The sequence below is a fragment of the Globicephala melas genome, chromosome 2 (assembly GCF_963455315.2).
Source record: "Globicephala melas chromosome 2, mGloMel1.2, whole genome shotgun sequence".
In the NCBI taxonomy this organism is placed as follows: Eukaryota; Metazoa; Chordata; class Mammalia; order Artiodactyla; family Delphinidae; genus Globicephala; species Globicephala melas.
The window spans coordinates 169,262,636-169,289,547 of NC_083315.2; the positions used below are offsets into that span (position 1 = coordinate 169,262,636).

The 26,912-nt window shown below is 40.4% G+C and overlaps 1 protein-coding gene across 4 annotated transcripts in view; it reads left to right on the forward strand.

The window, feature by feature from the left end:
* Window positions 1-10,620: 10,620 nt before the first annotated feature.
* Window positions 10,621-26,912, forward strand: part of PAPOLA (poly(A) polymerase alpha) — a 57,499-nt gene continuing 41,207 nt past the window's right edge. For 3 of the 4 annotated variants that reach the window (XM_030883417.2, XM_030883421.2, XM_030883426.2), the window contains exons 1-3: window positions 10,621-10,833; window positions 25,279-25,464; window positions 25,981-26,047. In XM_030883417.2, the coding sequence (XP_030739277.1) occupies window positions 10,826-10,833; window positions 25,279-25,464; window positions 25,981-26,047 (261 nt within the window). In that variant the 5' untranslated portion in view covers window positions 10,621-10,825. The remainder of the gene's footprint in view (window positions 10,834-25,278; window positions 25,465-25,980; window positions 26,048-26,912) is intronic. The other variant, XM_030883419.2, reaches the window with a different exon arrangement.

The following is a 26,912-nucleotide window of genomic DNA, read 5'->3' on the forward strand; positions in this document are numbered from 1 at the left end:
TCATTTCTTTAAATAATGAAATCTGAATATAACTGCACTCTTTTTTTGTGTGGCAAAATACACACAACATAAATTTACCATTGCAACCATGTTAAGGTGTACAGTTCGGTGGCACTAAGTACATTCATGATACTGTCCACTCATCACCACCATCTAGCTCCAGAAATTTTCCATCACCCCATTTGGAAGCCCTGTACCCATTAATCAGTCACTCCCCATTATCCGCTCCCCTCAAGCTCCTAGCAAACACTAATCTGCTTCCTGTCTCTATGGATTTGTCTAATTTGGATATTTTATATAAATGGAATCATGCAATATGTGGCCTTCTTTGCCTGGCTTCTTTCACTTAGCATGTTTTCAAAGTTCATTCATGTTGTAGCATCTATCAATACTTCATTACTTTTTATGGCTGAAAAATATTCCACTGTACAGATAGACCATATTTTGTTTAATCATTCATGTGTTGATGGACAGTTAAGTTGTTTCCACCTTTTGGCTGTTGTGATTAGAGCGGCTATGAACATTTGAGTACAGCTTCCTGTTTGAACCCCTGTTGTCAATTTTCGGTAGAAACCTAGGAGTGGAAATATCATCATACGGTAATTCTGTATGGGGAACCACCAGACGAGTGGGTGTGTAGCAGTACCACGTTGTAACTAAGCATCTTTTCATGTGCTGGCTGACCAGTTGTGTATCTTCTTTGGAGAAATCTATACTCGAGTCCTTTGCTCACTTTTTATTTGGGTTGCCTTTTTGTTACTGAATTGTAAGAGTTCTTTATATATTCTGGATAGAAGACCCTTATCAGATATGTGATTGGCAAATATTTCCTCCCATTCTGTGGCTTGTCTTTTCACTCTCTTGATAATGCCCTTTAATGCACAAAAACTTTAAATTTTGATGAAGTCAATTTACCTATTTTTCCTTTACTTCACTGCACTATTTTTGATCCTTATTTTAATCGAAAACACTAAGTAACTAAAGAGAATACCTTTTGGACAGTTTGAAATCACTGGTCTTTATAATAGTTACATTTTCAGGCCTTCAGTGTGGTTACATCTGGTGACCTTGCTTCTCAGTTCACTGAGAAAACCCAAGCAACCGAAAGAGAACTTCTACATCCTCCCACTGCAAACCTACCCCTGCCTTCCCTTCTGCTGCAGAGAACGGTCTGTGCTCCCACCTAAGATCAACCTGTGCCCTGAATCCCACCGCTTCTCACATAATCCAATTCTTCTCCTGTAATCATCCCTTCTCTCTCGCAGCTTGATTTTTCCCTCTCCTCTGGATCATCGCCCTTAGCTTCAAACTTATTCTCCTACTAACTCCCATACGTCAAAACAAGACAAGACAAAAACCCAATTCAAATGAAAAATCCCTCCTAGACCTCCACATCTTCCTCCAACCACGGGCCCAAAATTCCTGTCCTCCTTATAGCCAGGTTACCAGTGACGTCCACATTTCCAAACCTAATTGTTAGTTCTCAGTCCTCATCTTCCTTGCCCTCTCCGATCATCTGACACATTTGATCATTTCCTCCTGAAACCCCCTCTTCCCCTCACCTGAACGTCTAACAGCCCCTCGAACTTTAGCATAGCCAGTCTAGCTGCAGATCCCTGTCTTCCTTCCCCTCACCTGCTGCTCCCACAATTTCCAATCTCAGGTATTGGCAACTCCATCCTTCCAGCCGCTCAGGCCCTAAACTGTGGAGGCATCCCTGGTTCTTTTCTTATTCTCTTACCCCATGTTCCATGCATCAGTGTGTCACATTGGCCCAACTTTCAAAACATATCCGAAGTCTGTCTGCTTCTTACCCCTCCAACATTACTGTCCTGGCCTGCTCCTTTCTGTGACTTCTTTCAACATCCCAACAGGGGAATCTTGTTAAAACACAAGTCAGATCTGCTTAAAGCCCCCCAGTGCCTTCCGATCTCACACGGATGGGAAGGCAAAGTCCTGACCTGGACCTTCGAGGCCTGATACAGTCTGACCCCTTGTGACCTCATTGCCCCCTCACTAAAATCCTCATTGCCAAGTGCACTCCGTGTTGGGGCCTCGGCCTGGAAAACTTGGCTCCCACATATCCACATAGCTCACCCTCACTTCATCCGCGGCTCAGCTCAAATATCACCTCCTCAGAGAGGCCCCCCAGATTGTCCTCCCAATGACATCCCACGCTGTTCCTTTTCTCTGCTGACACTTGACATCATTTTATATGCCCATGTACTTATTGTCTATATCCCTCACTAAAATGTAGCCTCCACGGAGGCAGGGATTTTGTTTTGTTTTCTGTCTCTCTACAGACTAAAAAATTGCATAGCACATGGTAGAGGTACGATAAATATCAGTGCATGAAGCTGTTTAGCTGAAATTTTGCTACACAGCTATGTTTTTTATAACTAAATCAAATCTCTAGTTATTCAACAAAGTCCGTAGTCTATTTACATTTCTATATGGCTGTGACAGAACACTTAAGTAACTCTGAGGGTCACCAAGATGCTTCACTAAGTGGCATCAATTTTGGTGAATTCACTATGGAGTCTGGCCCTCAGCCATGCAAGTTTAGAAGAGTGATCTCAGTAGCGTTTAAGGATAGATAGGACCCTGAGACGCTGACATGTCTTAACAAATCTCCTAAGAGACCAGCAGAGAAGACAGAGTACCAATTTATTTACAATGAGAAACATAGTTGAGTGAGCTGAGACTGGCACCCGCTTCAGCAGTACATTCTCTTCTTGGAAGCAGGTTATAGCAGAAGCCAAATGATCAGAAGTGCTTGGTGAATGCAAAACCAAGACAAGGCATGAGTGCAGGCTGGCTTGATAGATCCATGCCTGCCGTGCCGGCCAAGCTGCTCTAGTCCTTGCCGACAAGATGTGCTTTCCCAGACGTCGTTTGGATGGGCAGCGATGATGTTTACCCCTGTGACTCCCCTTGACATGTTCTTGTTTCAGATATATTAATATATTCACTCTCCCAGGTCTTTGTAGGTTAGGAGGCATTTACTTTCTTTAAGGTGACTTTTCGTATTTCTGGTTTGATCCATTGTGTCATTTTATAATTAGGCTCTCCGAAGTCAATTCCTGCCTCCCCCCCCAAATCTGAGTAGGCCAGCTTGTCACTGCTAAGCCTCCTCTGTATATACCTGTAATTTTTTTAAATTGAAGTATAGTTTATTTACAATGTTGTGTTAGTTTCGGGTGTACAGTAAAGTGATTCAGTTATACATACATATATATCTATTTTTTTTTCAGATTCTTCTCCCTATAGGTTATTACAGAATACTGAGTATAATTCCCTGTGCTGTACAGTATGTCCTATATACCTGTAATTTTGATAGACATCATTATATATACCTACATTTTAGATAAGCATATTCCTATATTACTTATAAAGAGCTGGTATCATTTACAATAACATAGCTAGGGACAAGCTAAGAAAGATGTATAAGTCCTCTACATTGAAAATTTAAAAACACTGCTGATAGTAATTAAAAGTGAAATAAATGGAGTGATACACTGTTTTTTTAAAAATATTTATTTATTTACGTGGCTGCGTCAGGTCTTAATTGCAGCACATGGGATCTTCGTTGTGGCATGCAGGGTCTTTTGTTGCAGTACGTGGGCTTCTCTCTAGTTGTGGTGCACGGGCTCCAGAATGCAAGGGCTTAGTAGTTGTGGTGCTGGGCCTTATTTGCCCCACAGCATGTGGGATCTTAGTTCCCCGACCAGGGATCGAACCTGCGTCCCCTGCATTGGAAGGCGGATTCTTAACCACTGGACCACCAGGGAAGTCCCGAGATATACTGTTAATGGCTTGTAAAGCTATATATATATATATATATATATATATATATATATATATTTTTTTTTTTTTTTTTTTTTTTTTTTTGCGGTACGCGGGCCTCTCACTGTTGTGGCCTCTCCCGTTGCGGAGCACAGGCTCCGGACGCGCAGGCTCAGCAGCCCTGGCTCACAAGGGCCCAGCCGCTCCGCAGCACGTGGGATCCTCCCGGACCGGGGCACGAACCCGTGTCCCCTGCATCGGCAGGCGGACTCTCAACCACTGCGCCACCAGGGAAGCCCCGAAAGCTCAATAGTTTTAATACTTCAATTTTTCTCCAAAATGATCTGTAGAGTCAATGCAGTCCCCATCAAAATCCCAGTGTGTTCCTTCCTTCCTTCCTTCCTCCCTCCCTCCCTCCCTCTCTCTCTCTCTCTTTGGTAGAAATTGATCATCTGTTTCTGAAATATATATGGTAATGCAAAGGACCTAGAATATAGAATAGTCTAGACAGTTTTGAGGAACAGCAAACCTGGAAGACTTCACTCTAAATATTAAGATTTATTATAAAGCTACAGTAAGTAAGACAGACACATAGATCAATGGAACAGAATAAGGAGTCCAGAAACAGATCCACATATTTACAATCACTTGATTTACAACACAGGCCCTATTGCAATTCAACGGGGAAAGTACGGTCTTGTCAATAAATTCTGCAGGTGATTAGGAGATCTATATATTAAAAACAAATAAACAAACAACACCCCCCAAATAAAAACACCTTGACCTCTACCTCACAGTGTATAATAAAATTACTTTGAGATGGATCTTAGACCAAAATGTGAAAGCCAGAATAATAAAGCTTCTAGAATAGAATAAAACGTAAGAGGAATTCTTCGTAACCCTGGAGTGGGCAAAGATTTCTCAAGACAACATTAAGAGTGAAAAGACAAGCCTCAGAATGGGGAAGATATTTGCAATACATACAAATGACAGAGGTCTTGTACTCAGAATATGTTAAAAACTCCTACAAGTCAATAAGACTGAAAACTCAATTTAAAGGTAGGCAGAAGACTTGAGTCTCCACTCCATGAAAGGGAATATCCAAATGATCAATCAGCCTATTGAAAAAGGCTGAAAGTCATTAATCATCAGAGAAATACAAATGAAAACTACAATAAGATTCCGTTATGATACTGCTCTTTGGCCAAAATTAAATGAACTGATAACACCAAGTGTTGATAAGGATGTGGAGCAACTGGAACCCACCTATAGAGTGGAATACAGATTGGTGCTCTCACTTTGAAAACCATTTGGGAGGACTTAATAAAGTCAAATATTGGTATACACATGACCCAGCAATTCCATTCCTGGGTATATACCCAAGACTGCTTATATCTTCAAAAAGACACGTACAAAAATGTTCAGAGCAACATTACTCACAAAAGTCCCAAACTAGAAACAACCAAAATGTCCATGAATAGGAGAAAGATATGCTGTGGTATCTACAATAGGAGAAAGATATATCATCGTAGTATAGAGTACCACAATGAAATGAAAAAGAGTGACTCTTACCTCTGACAACATGAAGAATCTTACAGATGAAATGTTGAGTGAAAGAAGTTAGATACAAGGGTAAATACTGTATCTGAAGTTGAAAAACAGATATAACTAGTCCATAGTGGACTAGTCAGAAGAGTGATTACCAGGTAATGGTGGTGTTGGTGGCAATAGAGGGTTATCCGCTGGGAGGAAGCCTGCTGGGAGACTGGACATTTTCTACATCTTGATTTAAGTGATAATTACATTGGAGTGTACATGGATAAAACTTCATTCCACTAAGTAGGGAGTGCTACAGAGATGGGGAACAAGCACAGATGCCTTAGTATTTGTAAACTTTACTGTATAAGTCGTACTTTAATAATCTTTTAAAAAGGAGTTGGTACTCTACCTTAAAAAATACTAAAGTATACTATGTTTCCTTAAAGTTAAAAAAATAACAAACCCAGAAACTCTTCCTCAAAATATGGATTTGTTCATAGAGTTCCTTAGATCCACTTCAGGAAAGAAAAATACCAGTTGAATACCCATAAAATTTGTTTGGAGTACTTTATATTAAAAAAAAAGGAAGTTAATCAAAACACCATTCAAATTCTTTATTTAGAGTGTATTTGGGAGTGGCACAAAGTCAGTTTAGTTGGTATGGCAGGCAAGACATCCCCCAGTGCTCTCTGCCTGCAGGCAGAGAGGGCCCCCGGGTACTGAAAGCGAGCGAGGCCTGGGCACGGAGGCCTCCTTTTGTCCACCATTTCTTATAGGCAAGACTCCAGCCTCCGTTACCTTCCCTGAGTTCTTCCAAAGGGCAGATTTGAACAGTTGCTAATCAAGGAAGGAGCAGCCGAGAAACCACCTGAGGCAAGATTAAAGGGACCAGAGAAGCTCATCAAGATTAAGAGACAAAGGACTTCCCTCGCGGCACAGTGGTAAGAATCTGCCTGCCAAGGCAAGGGACACGGGTTCGAGCCTTGGTCCGGGAAGATCCCACATGCTGCGGAGCAACTAAGCCCTTGCGCCACAACTCCTGAGCCTGCACTCTAGAGCCCGCGAGCCACAACTACTGACCCTGCGCTCTAGAGCCCGAGAGCCACAACTGCTGAGCCTGCGCTCTAGAGCCCGCGAGCCACAACTGCTGAGCCTGTGCTCTGGAGCCCGCGAGCCACAACTGCTGAGCCTGCGCTCTGGAGCCCGCGAGCCACAACTGCTGAGCCTGCGCTCTGGAGCCCGTGAGCCACAACTGCTGAGCCTGCGCTCTAGAGCCCGCGAGCCACAACTGCTGAGCCCGTGTGCTGCAGCTACTGAAGCCAGCGTGCCTAGAGCCCGTCCTCCGCAACAAGAGAAGCCACCGCAACGAGAAGCCTGCACACCACAACTAGAGAAAGTCCACACATAGCAACGAAGACCCAATGCAGTCAAAAAAAAAAAAACCACAAAAGATTAAGAGAAGACCACCTGACACGAGATTAAGGGAGTGCAAGCCTTGCTCACGCTGGAATCTTGTCAGATAAACCCTTTATCAAACCCTCTGGGGTTGGGACACATAGTTTTTCGAGGCAGAAGCCTGGTGTGTCCCCCTTTGCCTGGCAAAGCAATAAAGCTATTCTTTTCTACTTCACCCAAAACTCTGTCTCCAGGATTTGATTTGGCACCAGTATACAGAGAGGCCAAGCTTTTGGTAACACTTCCTTTCATGCAAATGATAGAAGACACGTTCTTCAAAACATCAACATCTAAAAGAGGAATGAGAATTTAATAAAAAGACAGCTCATGAGTACAGAACTATTAGATGGAAGTGCTTATGTTATTATTTTGACTTTAGTGACTCATAAGTCTGCTTTTTGATTGGAATTTTTTTTCCTTTTTTTTTGGCCACACCAGACAGCATGCGGGATCTTAGTTCCCCCACCAGGGATCAAACCCGCCCCCGCTGCAGCGGACGCACAGAATCTTAACCACTGGACCACGAGAGAAGTCCCTGATTGAAATTTTTAAAAAGTATGCACCATTAGTAGCCAAATGAGTCATTATAGTTTATTATTCGGATAAAAATCTCCGTATCGTACAGTATCTCCAACGATCACCTCCTAAATGACACTGAAACAATCCAGGTAGTTCCCAATATGTGAAGAGATTCAAAAATATTTTCTGTGCATTTTTGTGATTTGCATGCGCTGTGGTCCTAAGAGAACCAGCCTAGAAATCTTCCCACTATTTATGACATTGTTGTGTGGAAAATGCAATCTGAATACTTCAGATATCAGTAGAAAACATCTGCCCCTTCTCTTAGCTGCTGGTGGAAAGCAGGCCCTGGGGCAGGGCAAAGTCTGCAGCTATAAAGCAGCCTCAGCAGCAGCTGGAGGGAGTGGGCAGGGACTCTAAGAACATGTGCGGCAAGGCTACCACAACGTGGATATTGTCTTAACCAAAACACTGGTAACTGGCTTTATTTCACTCTCCACTTTCCTTGGCTCAAATTATATCCTTAATTGGGTTCTAAACGTTGGGGATTTGTGACCACCTAGCTCGTTACTCATTTGTGAAACAGGAGTTGGGTCAGATTGTAGTGGCCAGGTGTATGTAAGGCCCTTCCAGAACTGAAACAGGATTCCGAAATATGAGCAAGTTGCTTTCAGAGTTTAGAATCTCTGTTTCCAGCCCTGACTTCTCTCCTCAGCTCCTGGAGTATGTTTTCAATAGCCTCAGAGACTTTTCGGAAGGTCCCATAAGCACTTCAGAATCAACCCATATCAAACCACTCTCACAACCTCATCCCCGTGCCCCGTTATCCTCTTGTTTCCTATTTCATTTAATCCCCCCCCCCACCCCGGCCAGAACCTTAGTAATCATCTTTGTCTTCTTCCTCCCCTCCCCTCTTGAAACTAGGATTAACCACATTGCCTAAATCTCTCTCAAATTGGTCCCTTCTTTTTTATTTCAAGCTTCATCATCTCTTACCTGAATATGGCAAGAGCCACCTCATCTTTCCTCCAACTTCAAAACATCTGGCAGTTCACAGCATATTTTTTAAAAAATTATCTTTTATTTTATTTATTTTTGGCTGCGTTGGGTCTTCGTTGTTGCATGCAGGCTTTCTCTAGTTGTGGAGAGCGGGGGCTACTCTTCGTTGCGGTGTGTGGGCTACCCTTCGTTGCGGTGGCTTCTCTTGTTGCGGAGCACGGGCTCTAGAGTGCGCCGGCTTCAGTAGTTGTGGCGTAAGGGTATAGTTGCTCCGCGGCATGTGGGAATCTTCCTGGATCAGGGCTCAAACCGTGTCCCTTGCATTGGCAGTCGGATTCTTAACCACTGCGCCACCAGGGAAGTTCCTGTCTGGGAAGTTCAAATTGATTCCCTACCCTTTTATCTTCCCACAAATATCAATGTAATCTTCCCGTTTTAAAACTTCCAATGTCTTCCCCATTCACAAAAAGATAAAATCCAAATCTCTCAGAAAGGCTTCAGGTCTCAGGTCAAAGATCAGCTCCTCTGAGAGGCCTAGTTTGACCACCCTATCTAAAGTTGAACTGCCCCGTAATTTTATCATCTGATTTATTTTATTCATGGTTCTTATTACAATCTATAATTCCCTTACCTCTTCAAGTGTTTATCTGCTCCCACCCCACAGAATCTAAGTGGGACAGTGTTAGTATTTGACAATCATCAGTGCCTATCTTTATGAGCAATTTTTAAGACCATAGCTTTAATATTTTATTGATTCCACTGACAGGTCTATTGCTGGGCCCCCACCTAAAGCCACAAGAGGGTAAGGGAATAAGTAGAATTGAGAATCAAATACAAGTCTGTCTCCAGATCATTGCTGTTCCGTAGAAATGATGGGCACATACATAATTAAAATTTTTCTAGTAGCCACATTTTAAAAAGTAAAAAGAAACAGTTGAAATTTTCATATTTTCTTTAATGCACTATATCCAAAACACAATATAAAAAAATTGTCAGTGAGGTATTTCATTCTTTTGTTCACAGTAAGATCTCTGAAATCTGCGCGTGATTTGAACTTACATCTTAAATGAACGAGCCTCATTTCAAGTGCCGGCAAGCCGCATGTGACAAATGGCTACCTTATTGGACAATGCGGGTTTGGATCCTGTGCTTTTCCCACTGAGCCCCTCATTAGTCCTAGAACGCTAGTCCCACTAGACTTTCTGTGAAAAAATGGAAATCTTTTGTCAAATTTCCTGAGGAGTTACAAGTGCATATTTAAAGAATTTAGAACTTTAACTTTCCCATATGTGATGCCCCCCTTTCCCTCCATTAATCTTCTGTGTGACACTTTGGAACGCGTTCTATATTCGAAGAGGGAAAGAATATCAGAGTCAAGTCAGTCTCAGGTATTCTTTATTCAACTTTTGCTGGAGGTGTGCAGGTAACTCCCAGGTCCCACTCCACGGAGAGAAGGGGTTGCAAAACACCACCTCAGGGAAACTATGGGCGAAACGGCCTTTGCTAATATCCCAAGGCTTACTGCCACCTACGTTTCTACTGAATGACAGCTTTACAGTGAGTTCCAGTGCACCAGCTGTTAGAAATAAATTTAGCTCCTGTTCTCGAATCTGCTGTCATCACAATCCTATCCAGCAAATTTATTCATTCAACAGATATTTCCTGAGCGCCTGTGTACACCTCAGTGGACAGAACAACTCCAAAGCTCCGTACCGGGGGAACCGAGTCTAGCGGGTAAGGCGGGAGTCCTAGTGACGTCTCTGCGCCCTCTGTCCCCCGCAGTGCCAAGCACCCTTATTGCCTTATCACATTAAATAGGCGCCATTACCCTAGGAAGCAGGCATTACTCTCACTTTGCAAAAAATAAGAGGTTGAGTAACCTGTTACAACCCAGTGTCCCCGTGCTGAGCCCAGCGCCCGGGTCACGCGTGGGCGCCTCGGTCCCCTCCAAGCGCCTGCACCGACGCGGTCCGAGGGGAAGCGCAGCCGCCGCGACCTCGGGCGGAGAGAACGGCGGGACCTCACAATGCACCGGAAGCGGCGCCTCTCCGGGGCCTTCCTCGCGCCGTCCGGGCTGCATCGCCCCCATCGGCGACAAGAGCGGCCCGGCAGGAGGGACACCCCCGAGCCCAGAGCCTCCCAATCGGATACCTCCCATAACCGCTACGTGTGCCGCTGAAGCCGGACACAACTGCGGCGGAAGCCACCGGAGCGCCTGCCGGCGCACGAACTACCCTTCCCGTGAGGCTTCGCGGCGGGCCGGGCGGCTGCTGCGCAGGCGCACGCATAGCGTGTGTAGCGGCGTCAGCGGTTCTAGAACGTTGCTGTGGTAGCGCTCGGGCGCCATGTTAGGACGAAGGGGAAGGAGGAGAAGCGCTTAAAGCGGCGGGAGCGGGTGCGGGAGTGGGGTTGGACCCAGGGCTGAGGCAGGCCCCCCCCTCCCTCCCGCCTCAGTGGATCATGCCCAGGGCGGCAGCGGCGGCGGTTGCGGGGGGGAAGTGACTGGGCGGTGCCGGCGCCGGAGACGATGCCGTTGTAAGTGATTTGTATTCTGTTTTCTCTCGCACGCCGGCGGGGCCTTGGGGGCGTCGGGGGAGGGGAGGGGGGAGGGGGGCGCGCGAGCCGGGCCCTCGCCCCGAGGGGAGGCGGGCGGGACTGGGGCTCTTCCTGTTTCCTCTCCCACTCGCCGCCGCACTTCCCCTTGTGTTCGGTTCCCGCTTCCCCCCACCCCTTCCTGGCTTCGGCGGCTGTCTGGCCGGGGGCCTTCCCCTTCCGGAAGGGCCGGAGGAGCTTCTAACCTTACTGCTCCCGCTCCTCCGCCTCGTCCGATAAAAGAAAGGGGGGGGGGAACCCGGTGCCCAGCTGCCGGGGAGGAAGGCCCTACTCCTCGCGGGGTCTGCACACGGGGTTCGGGCTCGTCCCCCGGCGCCTCTCGGGCTCGTTTCGCTGCTTCTGTTCCCGGCCTAGCTCTGCCTCACGTTTCCTAGATGCCCACTTCGTACGCCAGTGTTAACCCACTTCCGCGTCCCAGCCTGCCTGAGCGCGAGTTAAAAGCCCAGTTTTGAGCGTCGAGTCCAGCTGTTCGAACATCCCCTCCCCCCGCCTCCGTTCCCTCCAGCCTTTCGGCTGCCAGGAGAGGGGCACTTTCCCGGGTGCCCCCCGTCGAAAGGCGTTGCGTTACGTGTTGCTCTCCCGGTTTTGTTTCGATAGGGTCGCCGGATTTCATCTTGCTTCCGTCTTTCCATGTGCAGTGATACTTTCTGTTCTTCTGATGGTAGACTTTTTCTTATTGTAGTCCATCTGTGCCTTCTAATCTCACTAGGCCTGTATCTTATACTTTTTTCCCCTTGTTGGGTATTTTAAAGAAGTTTTCCTTTTCTTTTCTCTCTCAAAGAATGGGATGTAACTTGAGAACTCATTGTTGATCGAAAGATTACAGCCTTTTTTTCTGCGTGTATACAGCAGAGTAGAGGCCTAAATCGTGAGACTGCATTTCTTCCATTTTTGAAGATTCAAGGGTGAGAGATGGGGGGCCGAGTTCTCTTTGTAGCCCCGAAGCGTGTAATTGACCCTTGAAGTTTTACTTGAACGCAGAATAAAGATTTTGGGGTTTCTAGACACCTAACGGTCACCTTACGCTTATTTTATTTTTTTTTTAAGTAAAAACACCTTTTCTGCAAATATCACTGATTATAGTTTTACTGTTTTATTTATGTATGTGTATATGTGTGTATGTCTCTGTTTACAGGTGAGGCTCTAAGTTTGAAACAGGCTTTAAAGACATCTGTCCCATTTTACACGATATTTTAAAAAGGAATTTCATGCTCCTTCCTTCTCACCCACTCTAGTCATTTTGTTAAGAGGCCTATCAACATATTATTTCTGTAATGAGGATATTTGTTAATTTTAATTAAATATAGCAGACCTAAAATCTTATAAGATGCAAGGTCCCTGTTAATTGAATCATACTTTTATGGAACAATGAAAAGGGTTACTAGGAGAACCGAGTCTAAGCAAGATTTTTGTGGCATTTTTCAATTCAGCAGCAATTAAAGTAAACCTAAATGTTTGCAGTAATGCCATGTGACTTCTTCGTGTTAGCTCACATTTTATTGCTGTTTCTGATAATCATGTCAGTATTAAAAATTGATCAGTAATAGGAAATGTATGCCTTAAAGGGCTTTAATGAAGAAATAATTTATGTCTTTTTAGAAATTAAAAGTTCTTTTATACCTGCTTTTTCCCAGCATGCTTTGAGGAAGGGAGGTATACCTTTCCTTTAAAGACCTAAGTGCTTCACATTCTTTGGAAGTTAGTGCAGATGTTTAAAATGGAAGACAAAGTGAAGGCAGCAGATTCTCACACACGGATATTGTCTTTCTAGTGTGTTTCTTGAAATGTGAACAATATGGCCAGTTTTTCATTAGCTTTTCTCTTACTGTTAACCCTATGTGTACTATAGTCCTTTTAAAGTAAACTAAAAGACCATAGACTGCCTAGTTAAGTAGGCCCTTTTTCTCATTAGTTTGCTTTCTTTGTTTTTCATGTTCTGGTGTCATTAATTTTATTTCTTTGATGTTTTGAATTGTGATTTCCAGACTGTATTGTGTTTGACTTCCACTTTCCTGTTTGGTGTGGCTGTTAAGTCTTTGTGTGTGGGTGGGGGGGTTAAGGTATAGGTAAATTGTCAGAATGGATGAAATCAAAACAGATTACTGAAGTTACGTCGTTAGAAAACATTGTGAGCAGGTCTCCATATATTGTCCAAAAGCATATGTAATTGCATATATAGTTTTGAAAAGCTGGTATGGTTTAAGAGCCATGGTGATTAAGCTTCCAAAATTTTGGTAGTCTTAGGATCTGTTAATACCAGATTTCTCATGGTGGTACTATTCACATTTTAGGCTGATAATTCTGTCCTGTGTATTGCAGGGTGTTTAACAGCATGCCTGACTTCTACCTACTAGATTGTGGGAGTCCCACCCCCCATGTCCTGGTAATGAAAATCAAAAGTGTGTCCAGATATTGCCAGATGTACCTTGGGGGCCAACATCTTGTTGACAACTACTGCATTAATACAGTGTATAAGACCTGTATGAGAACTATATTCCAGTTTCTGCCTTACTCTGTGCTGGTCAGATCATTATTTGCATCAGCTCAGTTCTAGTTATCACACTGGTAATAAAAAAGACTTTAAGGGGAGTAAACATTATCAGTGACTTAGCATTCATGGCACATTTGTAGAATGTTATTGGAAGAGATACTTAGCAAGACTTGGGGGAGACAATAGCTTTTCTTCCATATTTTTGGGGTTGTCACAAAAAAAGAGGGAATTGGAGTAGTTTCATGTAGTGATAAGAGGTAGAACTGAGACCTTTTGGTGGGTAGTAATATCATGTAGCAGTGGTTCTCAGAGTGTGATTTGTAGAAGCCTGGATGTCAGGGGTCCTTGAGATCCTTTTAGGGAGTACATAAAATCCAAACTTTTCATAATATTGAGATGTTATGTCTTTTTAGTCTGTTGACATTTGCACCAGTGGTGCAAAAGCAGTGGTGGGTAGTGATGCTTTAGGAAGAATCAAGGCAGAGGCACTGTATTCTACTAGTTGTCATTGTATTACTTCACTACACACATGCACACAAACACACACAGTTTGAAAAAAAAGTCCTTGATGAAGCAGTAAAAAATGTTAATTTTATTAAGTCTTGACCCTTGAGTTTTTTGAGTATGTTGTGATAAAATGGGAAGTACACTTAAAGCTGTATGCTAAAAAGTAGGATGGTTGTTTTGCGAAGAGCACATGTATGATTGATTTGTGAGCTAAGCTAGTGCTTTTCTCATTGAGCTCTGTTTTTACCTGAAAGAACAATTGATGAACTATGATGTTCATACTTGACTACTTAGCATTTACTTGAAAAATGGAGCCTGTCTCTTTAAGAACAACTGACAGTGTTTGTGGCCAGTGATAAAATTTGAGCTTTCAAGCAAAAATTAGAATTTTAGAATGCTTGTTTCTGTCATTGTGAACTTGACAGCCTCCCAGTAATTAAAAATCTTTCTGATTTGATCGATGGTGATATTAGTGAACTTTTTTTGATTTTGTATAATAATGTGCCAACATTTGGAAGATATGCGTATCTTAAGTGAACCCACATTTTCCAAACCACCAATCATGATGTAATAAAATCATGCATGGGTAAAGGTACATTTAAAGTGCAAGGTGGACCAGTCGATTTTAATGCAAGAGTGCAAAGGGTTTATTGCTGTAGTTTCTGCTTTCATACTGTAACTAGTCTCTAAGAAATTACCACTTGCGGCATTTTGGTGTAATATCAAAGAAGAATATCCAAAGTTATTTGAAAAGGCTATTAGAACACTGTTTTCTAGTTATAATGGTGTAATGCCAGGTTTTATTCCTGTGCATCTACCAAAACAACTTATCAAAAGGGATTGCATGCAGAAGCAGATGTGGGAACCAGCTTTTTTTTTTTTTTTTTTTTTTTGCGGTACACGGGCTTCTCACTGTTGTGGCCTCTCCCGTTGCGGAGCACAGGCTCCGGATGCGCAGGCTCAGCGGCCATGGCTCACGGGCGCAGCCACTCCGCGGCATGTGGGATCTTCCCGGACCAGGGCACGAACCCGCGTCCCCTGCATCGGCAGGCGGACTCTCAACCACTGCGCCACCAGGGAAGCCCGGGAACCAGCTATTTTTGATTAAGCCAGAGTTAAGAGATCTGCAAAAATGTAAAATAGTGCTGTTCTTCTCACTAAGTTTTTTGTTTTGGAAACCAGTTATTTTTAAAAAAGTCATTTATGTTAACATGTAATAGATTTCTTGTTACTGTACAAAAATTTCCCTGTTGTAATTTCTAATGTAGTAAATAATGGCAGACATAATCCATATAAACAAAAGGTCATTGGAGTCCTCAATAAATTTTAAGAGTTGTGAAAGGGTCCTAAGACCCAAAAATTCGAGAAACTGATGTATAGTAACAACTGACAGCTGCCCCAAGCTGCGCTGTTTCCAGTGGTGGTGTCTGTGCAGCATCTCTGGTGGTTTTTGAATGGTCTGGAGGAATGGACACACACATGATTTAAAGATATTTTTTGTTGTCAATGAAAAACAATGTATTAGATAACCTTTGAAAGGTAACTTCTAACTGAGAGATTTTGATTCTCAGATTTTAAGATGTAGAGATTTTGTAATGAATTTCTTGCTGCTTAATAAAAGTTATGGTTTTGAAATGTGGTATTTTACTTTAAGCATGTTGTCGGTTCATGCTTTTTGATGGAGAAGTTGGGAGGGAAGATAATTGGATTTGAGTGAATTTGTTAGTCAGTTCCCACTCCCTGACACCCCCTCCCTCAACCCCCCAAAGCCTTCTGGCTTGAAAACATATAACTTTTGATTCATCAGAATATTCCATTTCTTGGTAACTAAGCTACTTCAAGTTAACATTACAATTAAATTTCACCTTGAGTTGCATCTAGGCAGGTTTATAAAAGCTACTCTCTGGCAAAATGAGGCCAGTTGGAGTCCCAGCTATTTTTCATTTTTGGTTGGTGGAAGAGGCATGTCTTTTATTTGGTATGTTCATCGTTCTGATTATTCAGCAGCTTTTAAATAAGTGTACAATCTGAGTCTGTGATTCATAAAACAGCACCATTGCAGGAGATATTAGTTCTTGTAAAGTGAGGCTCAAAGTCGTCACTCTAAGGTCTTAAGGGTGCTAAGTTATAGACTGCAGCCGAATTCAACTCTGGGTTCCATGTTTCATTCTCATTCTAGTAGTGTGCCATTTACTGTGTATCTTGTTGAGAACTATGTTTCATCAGCTCAATGGGAGTCTGTTTGTATGTCTTAAGTATACTTAATTTTCAAGATCAAGTTGTGTGGAAGATAGTTGTTTTTTAGTCGTTGGATTGCAGGTCTGCAGAATTTTATAGCATTCTCACTTGAAAATTTAAGGATTTGCAGAAGAAAAAAATGTAGGAGTTTAAATTTGATATTTTTATTCCTCTTCTGTCACAGAATTGTCTCACATTTCTGTTCCCTCTATATTTCGTTCAGAAACCAGCTTCTTGCATTTTACAGTAGTCTTTATAGTTTTAAATAAGTTTTTATTTAAGAATAGTGTTCCTGTCATTTTGGTTATCAGAAACATCTAAATTGCATTTCCTGTTTATAATACTATGATTTAATATATTTTTGACTATTATTTTCTGATACATTTTTGTACTTTTTAGATTCTCTAGTTACATTTCTTTCATTTTCAAATTGTGCTTGACAAATACTGATGCAGGAATGCTGTGGTTTGGCTGTTTTTTGTTTTTGCTTCTAGCCCCTCTTGGAGAGAGGGCAGAGGGACAGTTGGAAGTGCCCTTAGGAAGGAAGGAAAAATAACCTGGCCATTGTTACAATTCAGTAACAAGTACCCTTTCTCTGTATAATCAACCTTTTATTTCCAAAGTTTGGCGTTGGGATTCATCATAATTTATTCCCCTTGAGCGTAAACTATTGTTTCATCTATACTTGAGCCTCTGCTGCTGACTAAATATTGGCTGGATGATCCACCTGGAATACATATTTTAAGACTATAGTTAGGTTCTAACTATGTTTAGTACCAGTTACACAGGATGGCAGGTGAATTAGCCATCCTTAGAATAATGTCTTAGTGAGCAAATACGTTGTCTTGTCTAAGCTACAGGTAAAATTTAAATATGTGTTAAACTTCTTGTGAAAGAGGAGATTGTATTATTTCTGGTAAGAATTAATATTTAATGCATATTCAGATACTTTAGAGAGATCCCATATTCCTATTCTGTTCAATGTCCTTTTTTCCTGCTTAATTTGAATGGGCACATTACGTTTAAGGTTAAGGCCTTTGAACAGCAAATTACATACTGTGGTTTTTAAAAAAATATTTATTTTTTGGCTCTGTTGGGTCTTAGTTGTGGCATGTGGGATCTTTTGTTGCTGTGCGCCGTCTCTTTGTTGCGGTGCGCAGGCTTCTCTCTAGTTGTGGTGCGTGGGCTCTGTAGTTGTGGCGTGCGGGCTCAGTAGTTGCAGTGCATGGGCTCAGTAGTTGCTGAGCGTGGGCTTGGCTGCTCTGTGGCATGTGGGTTCTTAGTTCCCGGACCAGGGATTGAACCGGCATCCCCTGCATTGCAAGATGGATTCTTAACTACTGGACCACCTGGGATGTACCCATTAAGTGTTACTGTGATTTATCTGATTACTTCTAAAGAAGAATACCAAGTAAGTTAAGCTTTCAGTTTTAACTTCACTGACTAAAACTAGCAAGAAATGACAGTGTTTTCTGTTGGCTAGGATCTATATATTTTGAGGCAATTGACCCTTTTAGTACTACGTGCCACCAATTCCGTATGCCCAATGTGAGGAGGCAGAGATTCATCAGTAGCATGAGCTTTGTTTAAATTGGGAAGAAAGTCGTTAAATATTAACTATTTCAGAAAACACCATTGGTGATTTGTTGTCCTTTCCTTTGTTTGTTAGTCATCTGCAGAGACTGCTCCTTTCCCCTTCTGCAAGTCATTTAGAGTGCATACCTCCTTAACCTTTTCCTTTGGTATATCCTTGATTCTTTGTTTCTGTAATGTTTATTTTAAGCTTTTACTTTGCACTGATCTGTTCTTTAAAGATCTGAATCCCAGACCAAATTTGAGATTGTCACTGAGGTTAGAGACTATTTTTGTATTCCTGATTTTATCATTGTCTTTCATACATATTTAGGATCCTAGTTCAGTAAATTTCAGCCTAATAAAATACTTTCTGGGAAAAATAACTTAAATGAGGAAAAGGTGCTTTTAGGAAAATTGGATTGAAGAAGTTTGATAGATAGCTTTGGTGCTTTACCAGTTTTCTAGAGCTGTAAATCATGATTTGCTTTGTATTTAATTTTCTAATCACAAAGCGTTACACTGAAAAATCCATTTTAAGGCTTTTCAGTTCTTTAAAATAACATTTTGATTAGCATAAACTACAAAGCTAATAATCAAAAAGCTAATTATTGATTTAAATTGAACATTTGTTTGCTGTCCCTTGCTGTTGGGAAATGATTTTAGGGGGTGGTTTTAGTCTCTTTACTATCACAAGCTTAATGGTGAATAGTAGAATTAGATGATTTTCAACTTTTGTATGACTTCGTTAATATTTATCTTTAAAAGTACTTTAACAAATGGAAACAAAATCCTAGAAGATGGAATTCTTCCAACAATCAGTTTTGCTTCGTGTGTTTCTATGCATGTATAGACATAATACACAAATAACTTTTAAAGGTACAAGACTGTATGTTGTGAAAGATGTATAGAGGCTTATGATTATAGTCAGATGCCTGAGATCATATCCTGACCCAGTGAATAGAGTCGTTGGAATAGTCACACTAACTGGAATGCTTGCCACACTAACTGGAATATGTTGAGGTTGAGGTAGTGCTTGCCACACTAACTGGAATATGTTGAGGTTTCAGTAAATATTAGCTATTATCATAATTATATTCTACAACTTCTTTCACCTGACATATTGTGGCCATGTTTCCATGCTACTACATGGGATAACCACCTCATTCTTTTTATATAGCATAGTATTAAGTTGTAAGAATGTACTGTAATTCGCCAGTCCTATATCATATTAATGGATATTTAGGTGGTTTCCAGTTTGTTGGTGCATTGTATACAGTGCTCCAGTGAACAGCCTTGGGTATCTTTTGTATTATTCCTATAATAAGGGTCAAATTCCAGAATCTGTAGGGTCAAGAGAGGTATTTATTTACAAATACCAAGCATGCTCCCTCTATAAAGTATAATGCTGGGGTAGACATTGTTCATTTCAAGCTTATTGTTGCTGAACAGGATTTTGGGCCCGTATTTGGCCTGTCTTCTAAGCCATTGTATTCGTACCCCAGGAGCAGTAGAAATTTGTGCTTTAATGTACACATTTAATATACTAAAAATGTGTTGTAAATTAAAGAGGCTATGTCTTCCAACATCAGGACCTTCAGTTTGAGTCCTTGTGTCCTAGTGTTTCTGTAAGAGATTGCTAGAGATGAAGTTGCTAGACATAAGCTTTAAAAAAAATTTGATGAATATTGCCAGATTGCTTTTTAAAATGATATACCATGTTCACATCCTTTGTGATGGCTAAGAGTGCTCATTTTTGGAGGTTTATAATAAGTCTTTCATTTTTTACCAGATGTACATCAGCTTTGTTTTTCTCCAGTCTGACAGAAAAAGTGATCGTCTTAATGTGCTTCCTTGATTTGCAGTGAAACTTTTAGAAGTTGATTTAAGAACATATTAAGAATACAGATTTCCCTCCCTATGCAAAAGTAGAAAGGTCCTGTGAAAGTTTTTGTAAGCCAAAACGGCATAAAATGAAGAAGCAACTACCTTATACACATCTTGCTAACAGATGCATAGAATAAATTGAGATAAAGCATTGCTGCTCACAGACACAGTTCCAGGCTATGGTAGTTTGATGCTGAGTATACGTATATCCTGGGGAAGAAGCTTGTTAGTGTCGCTCTTGCTACTCAGGGCGCACGCTGCCTCTGAAACCGCTTGCAAAACAAACGAAGAGTGCTTTTGCTTTTTGCCTTTTTTTCGTAAAAGTGAAAGTCCTCTTTGGATTTCATTCACTTAGTGAAAACAGGTACTAATATAGGTCTTTCATTTGAGTATTCCTTAACTTTCCTCACTGACTTGAAGTGGTCGTCAATATGATACATCCAAAGATTGATCATACTTCGACTATTTGAATGTAGGGCTACTAAACTATAGTTTACAAATCATAGGAACTTGCACTATTTGAGTTAGCTTTATAGTTACTGTAATCAAAGTGGTTCTTGATATTTCAGAGCACATGTATTGGTTAAATTGGATGCCTAAACTTTTGAAACAAGTATCTGGCCAAAATAAGCAGCCTACAGTCATATGCCAGTTTCACAAAAATGTTGCCATTTCTGAGTACCAAAATATTTATACTAATTAGAGTTAGGTCTTAGCCTAGCATGAGGAAAGGATGGACCTTTCTTTTGAGTATTGGTTTAAAAACTTTCTGTGTTTGGGAACTGGACTTTCATGTCATAAACATGTTATAGTATTTAAATTTCTAGTTTGCCATCCAAAGTAGAGAAGAGATGTAATAAATTCTAAGGTAAATCCATAGAGTTACAACTTAACAAGAATCACATAACTAGTGGCAGAAGTGAAACCAGAGTGGTATAACTAGTAGAAGTGAAATCAGGCCTGCTTTGTCTCTTTTCAGATTGCTTCTGGGTTGAGAGCAGTTTTTGTGGACAGTTTTGAATGCCAGTACCAGAAGTCATGTGGGTTTTTAAGGAAGCTGTGTGTTAGGAAGGTAACACTTGGTAGCAGTATGAATGGTAGTTTGGCATAGCAGGGGAGTAGAAAGAGTGGGACCAAGTTGCCAAGAGGCAGAACAAGTGTAGTTGGAATGGATTTGTTATATAGAATGTTGTTGAAATTAAAAATAATAATAATAAAAAAGGAAAGGTGGGTATATGTCCTGGGTAAGCTTTGCCTTGATGAAAATTATTTTAAATATTATAAAGAAAATGCCTTATGTTCTAAGAGAGAGAAGCATTCTGAAAATATTTAGTATTGTGCCCTCTTCGTTTCTCCCTCCTTACTCCCAAAAAAGTGGGGTGGGGGGAAGAGTGTTTGGCTGTCTTTTGTAATTTTGGAGGGGGGCAAGATTCGTATATGTACTGTATGTATAGGTGTTCATATCTTGCTCTGACCCAGAAAGGACTGAGACTTTTAAGAGTGCTTTAGTCACATTTTAAAACTAGCACGGTGTTTGCATTAAAGGTGGATGACAAGGGAGAATCAGGATAGAGATATGAAACAGCAAGAAATTAGGGTACTAAAACAGTTCTTACAGAAGTACAGTGATTTTTGGATTTTTGTAGAGAACTTGCTGGATGGCCACCAGTTTTGCTCTAAGAATTCAGGCAGTAGCCTAAAGGTAAGTACAGATATGTTCATGAGATGAAAATGAGCCAGTTACTCAGGAAAAGCACAGCTGTTCTTGATATTTAAATTGAAAACCAGAAAGAAATTTCAGTGGATCACAAATACTGTGGCTCCGTATCTAGTTTTTTTCTCATTGTTTTATATCATTGTAGAAGTTATTTTTAAAATCATGTCTGAAGAAAACTAAATACTGGTAAAAATGTCTCTAGAAAGTGATGGACATGGGCAGGTGTCTCACGTGTTCAAAAATTTGAGGGAGAGCTTTGCATTCTTGGGATTGATAGCTAGCTGTCTGGTGTATAGTTCCAGGAGAAAGTCTGTAAAGCAGAGTCCTTCACATTACCTGATATTGGAGTGTGTATATTTGTTTTGTTAGAAACAGAACAGCAACAAAAAGATCCTTAAATTGTTTTATCACTCTACTTAATTTCTAATATTAAAAATTAAATGGAAAATTTTGACTTCTTCCATTTAAAGCTCAATCATAGCTAATATTTCTACATTTTGGACATTCAGAGCATCTGGCAGCCTAGAATTCCTAGTCTAGCCACTTAGCGTAAGATTAAGCCATTTCTATTGGAGACACAGGTATCTTGTACCTTTCAAAACATGTATTTGTTTCTTTCCTTCTTTTGGTTGTGATTTACTTTTATTTCTTTTCATATGTGTTCTTGAATTAGTATATGTTCTATATGTAATTTGTATTAGATATGTATACATACAGAGATATGTGATACATATGTTCTTTCTCTCTCTCTTTTTTTTTTTTTTTTTTTTTAGTTGCGGCAGGCGGGATCTTTCCTTGCAGCTCATGGGCTTCTCTGTAGTCGTGGCATGTGGGCTCATTAGTTGTGGCACGTGCGCTCAGTAGTTGCGGTGTGCAGGCTTAGTTGCCCTGAGGCATGTGGGATCTTAGTTCCCCCACCAGGGATCGAACTGGCGTCCCCTGCATTGCAAGATGGATTCTCAACCACTGGACCACCAGGAACGTCCCCCTATAATGTTCTGTTTTGAATTAGATGGGACAAGTAAATGTGGTTTTATATGATGTGACTACATTTTGAATAAATAAACATTTACAACCGGAGTATGATTTGTTTCCCCATCAAAATGTTCATGTGGAAAATAATGTAGACATCAATTTTTTTTTTTCAAATTAAAGTAGACAAACTTGGTGTGAATTTAGAAATCTGAGTCTAGGACTTCCCTGGTGGCCAGTGCAGGGGACACGGGTTCGAGCCCTGGTCCGGGAAGACCCCACATGCCGTGGAGCAACTAAGCCCGTGCGCCACAACTACTGAGCCTGCACTCTAGAGCCTGTGAGCCACAACTACTGAGCCCTTGTGCCACAACTGCTGAAGCCTGTGCGCCTAGAGCCTGTGCTCTGCAACAGGAGAAACCACGGCAATGAGAAGCCCGCGCACCGCAAAGAAGAGTAGACCCTGCTTACCGCAGCTAGAGAAAGCCCACACACAGCAACAAAGACCCAATGCAGCCAAAAATAAATAAATAAATTGATTTTTTAAAAAAAGAAAGAAATCTGAGTCTATATCCAATATTCTGGTAATACAGGTGAAGTAGACAAGGATCTTGCCAAGCATTGATTTTTGTATGACAATGAAGAACCTGAATATTTGAGAAAGAAAAAATGGGAATCTGCAAGAAAGCTTAACCCCACAGAGAATGGGCAGTCATTTTGGTGATCATCCAAACTCAACTGGTAATGAATTTAGCCCCTTCAGAAAGGAAAAGAATGCAGATGTTTGCTCAAAACAAAACAATCCAATAGAGGTTTATTATTTTAAGGTAGGAAAACATGAATTCAATTTACATTTGACTTGAAAGCTCTCCTTGCATGAACCAAGTCTAGCTAGAAAGGATTTTACACTTGTTTTCATATCTGGCTCTACTTATGTTAAAATCATTTATAAAAAGTATTCATAATCCTGGGGTGGTCATGAAGGGCTATAGTTTACTTGGAGAAACTCACATGAAGCAATGAACAATGCAAGAAAATATAATTATACTAAGATATGTGTTAAGTGTATTTTTTTAAACTTAATACATAATTTATCTGGAATCTATTAGAGCGTGGTGTGAAGAAATGGTAGGCAGTTTTGAGGGCCACCTTTTTGGTGTCAGCTTGGTGGAACCTGATGATAACTATTTGTTGATTGACGAAAATATGTATTAACCAAGATATTATGAATGCATTTACACTTAATGTTAATTTGTATATTCTAATCATGGGAGATGCTACATAAATTTGAAAAATAGAACATTAAGATATTTAGTCTTTGAGGATGCTTGGTGCTCATGTGGATCCACAGCTCTGAATTAACACCATAGCCTTGTATAGCTGTGCAATTTAAAGTAGTAGGAGGAAGTGATGAGATGTAAGTTAATTGCTGTAAGAGATAATAAATCCGACTCATATTTATTCAGCAAATGTTACTATAAAATCTGAATTAAAATTGAGACAATGTATAACTAGTTTAGGAAGCATTGATTAAATGCTATACAGCCTAGTGACTAATTAGTAACAAACACTATGGGCTTCCTGGCATTCTTAGGTTTTCTGTTGATATCAGAAGACAATATAAAACGTAGTCCTGCAGTCATAGTATAAACCAGAACCCAGGGATAGGTAGTAAATACATAATGGGACTTACCTGCCATGGGATTCTGGCATCTTATTGCTTTAGTAGATTATTGCACTTTAATTAAAAGTATATATATATATATTTAGAACTTGAAAAAAAGTAGGTGTGTGTGTGTATAAATTATTTCTTAAGGAACAGAATTTGGGGCAAATAACTGATTCAGATGTTAGCTTCTTCCTTAGTCCTTACGTGGTTCTGTATGTTATTTGACCAGGTAGTTTTTAGTTAATAATTGTGCTGCTTATCTTTAGAGTCCCTGTCCATTGATTTAAAAAGGGAGAAAAAGAAAACAAGAATTGGTTTCACCAAAAAATAATTGAGTCAGATTAATTTCCTAAAACCTTTCTTTAGAGCATGCCATACCTTTTCACCAGTTAAAACCCTATTGGTTGTAAAAATCAGGAATTGCTCTTAAAACAGAAAAACTTTTGATTAGTCATTGTTGAAGTGTAAATCTCTTACCAAAAATTCTGTAACAAGCTTAGTGTGAATATAGTTCTTCCCCTCCAAGTTATGTTTATGTTATTTGCCTCATTATCTAGAGTTTTATTCATTGCAAGTCAGATGTGAAATTCCATTTGGGGAGTCTGTTGTATTGGTAAAATAGTGTTTTTATATATATCCTCATCTCTTTAGAAATAACAATTTAATAGACTTTGGCTCCTTTTCAAGAAGTAAGGAGTAAGTAAAATTTCTAAGAAGTCCACTATATCCTAGATTGCATTTTCTCTAGCAATTTATTTGATCTGGATTTTTTTTTTTTTTTTTTTTTGGGTCTGCATTGGGTCTTTGTTGCTGCGTGTGGGTTTTCTCTAGTTGTGGCAAGCGGGGGCTACTCTTCGTTGTGGTGCGCAGACTTCTCATTGCAGTGGCTTCTCTTGCTGCGGAGCACAGGCTTTAGGCATGTGGGCTTCAGTAGTTGTGGCGCACGGCCTTAATTGCTTCTCAGCATGTGGGATCTTCCCGGACCAGGACTCAACCTGTGTCCCCTGCGTTGGCAGGTGGATTCTTAACCACTTTGCCACCAGGGAATTCCCTGATCTGGATTCTTATTTATAGTTTATTTAGATATTTAGATAGTGACAAAGTTAAAATCCTTGGAGTGGGAGGAGAACTAATGTTTTCATCACTTAATTTTTGTGTTACTTTTTGTTTTAAAACGAACAAAATGTATTGAAAGTTTTTTGGGGTAAGGCAGGGAACCAACTATGTTTAGAAATGCATTTTACTAAAGCATTTTATTCTAGTCATCTGATTAGTTTTAAATTGTAGAAATTTTTTGACAGTAATTTTATCCAGTTCTGTTTGCAGTCCAGTTACAACGCAGGGATCACAGCAAACACAGCCGCCACAGAAGCACTATGGCATTACCTCTCCCATCAGCTTAGCAGCCCCCAAGGAGACTGACTGCCTACTTACCCAGAAACTAATTGAGACTCTGAAGCCTTTTGGCGTTTTTGAAGAGGAAGAGGAACTGCAGCGCAGGTCAGTGTGTGTATATATCTTTCTTTTTTTGAATTTTATTTTATTTTATTTTTTATACAGCAGGTTCTTATTAGTTATTCATTTTATACATATTAGTGTATATGTATATCTTTTTTTAAGTTACAATTTTTTATTAACATAATAAACTAGTTTTGAGGAACTCAACAAGTCAGAATTATTCTCCCCAATATATGTCTATTTCAAACAAGAGTGATAACTAGAAAAAACTTTTCGTCTATATAAAGTTCTATTCCCTTAATTTTGATTTGTGATACTTTTGGTTAGTATAGTATTACAGCATTGTCAGGAGAAAGGGGAATGCCTTGCTAAGCTAGAGGAATGCCTCACCCAGTGTAACAGTGCTTACATATAGCTAATACTATAAACTTCTTTTCTGATAACTTAAAGACTGGTTAAAATTTAGGAAGCCACCTATTAAAGCCTTTTCATTTTAATTAGTAGTGATCTAGAATAACAAACAACTTGATACTTGATTGATATTTGCTCTATCAACAGGATTTTAATTTTGGGAAAATTAAATAACCTGGTAAAAGAGTGGATACGAGAAATCAGTGAAATCAAGGTAAGGTGACTTAATTGTCTAGGAAGTAATTTGCCAGCTGAACGCAGCAATTGTCTTATATAAGTATTTAGAGTCTTGAATGCGGAAGGTGTTTTAGACTGTTGACAGCAGAATTTGTATTTGGTATGTAGCTTTTTGGGGGGTTATTTTTGGCCATACCGTGCAGCATGTGGGATCTTAGTCCCCCAGCCAGGGATCAAACTCGAGTCCTCTGCATTGGGCAGAGTCTTAACCACTGGACCGCCAGGAAGGTCCCGGTACCTAGCTATTTTGAAAGCAGGAAAAACTGAACTGAATTCAGTGATTTTATAAATACTTTTGGTTGTAAGACTTCAAAGCTCAGTAATTACTTACACGCTTTACAGAAATAATGTTTCCCACAAAAGGTGCTTTAAAAAATGTATTAAACACGGTTGTTACAGACAGATGAGTGTGCTTAATTTTGAGGCAAAGTAGTGAAATGTTTTTCATGTTATCAAGAAAAAAAATTGACTGGTTTTGAGTCTACCTTATATGCTGGACCACATTCACGCACAGCACGAAATAAGTCAGGTTCTTTACAGATGGTATTTTGATAGATGCTGGATTGTGTCTGTGCCATATTTGTGCCCACTCTTTTAAGAACAATGTAGCATTGTCATTTGGATAAATTGTGATTTGACAATTGATTTCGATAAAACGTTTGCTTCACTTAGGAAAAAAAATGTATTAAACATGTTTATTAAGTATTTGAGAATCTTGTTACCTTTTAAGGAATTCTGCAACGATGAGCATTTTTTAGGCCTTCAGATGTTAGACTCAAACTGAATTATCTATTCAGTTTTTTATAATAATATTCTTTGAGTTTCTAATAACTTTTTAAAAG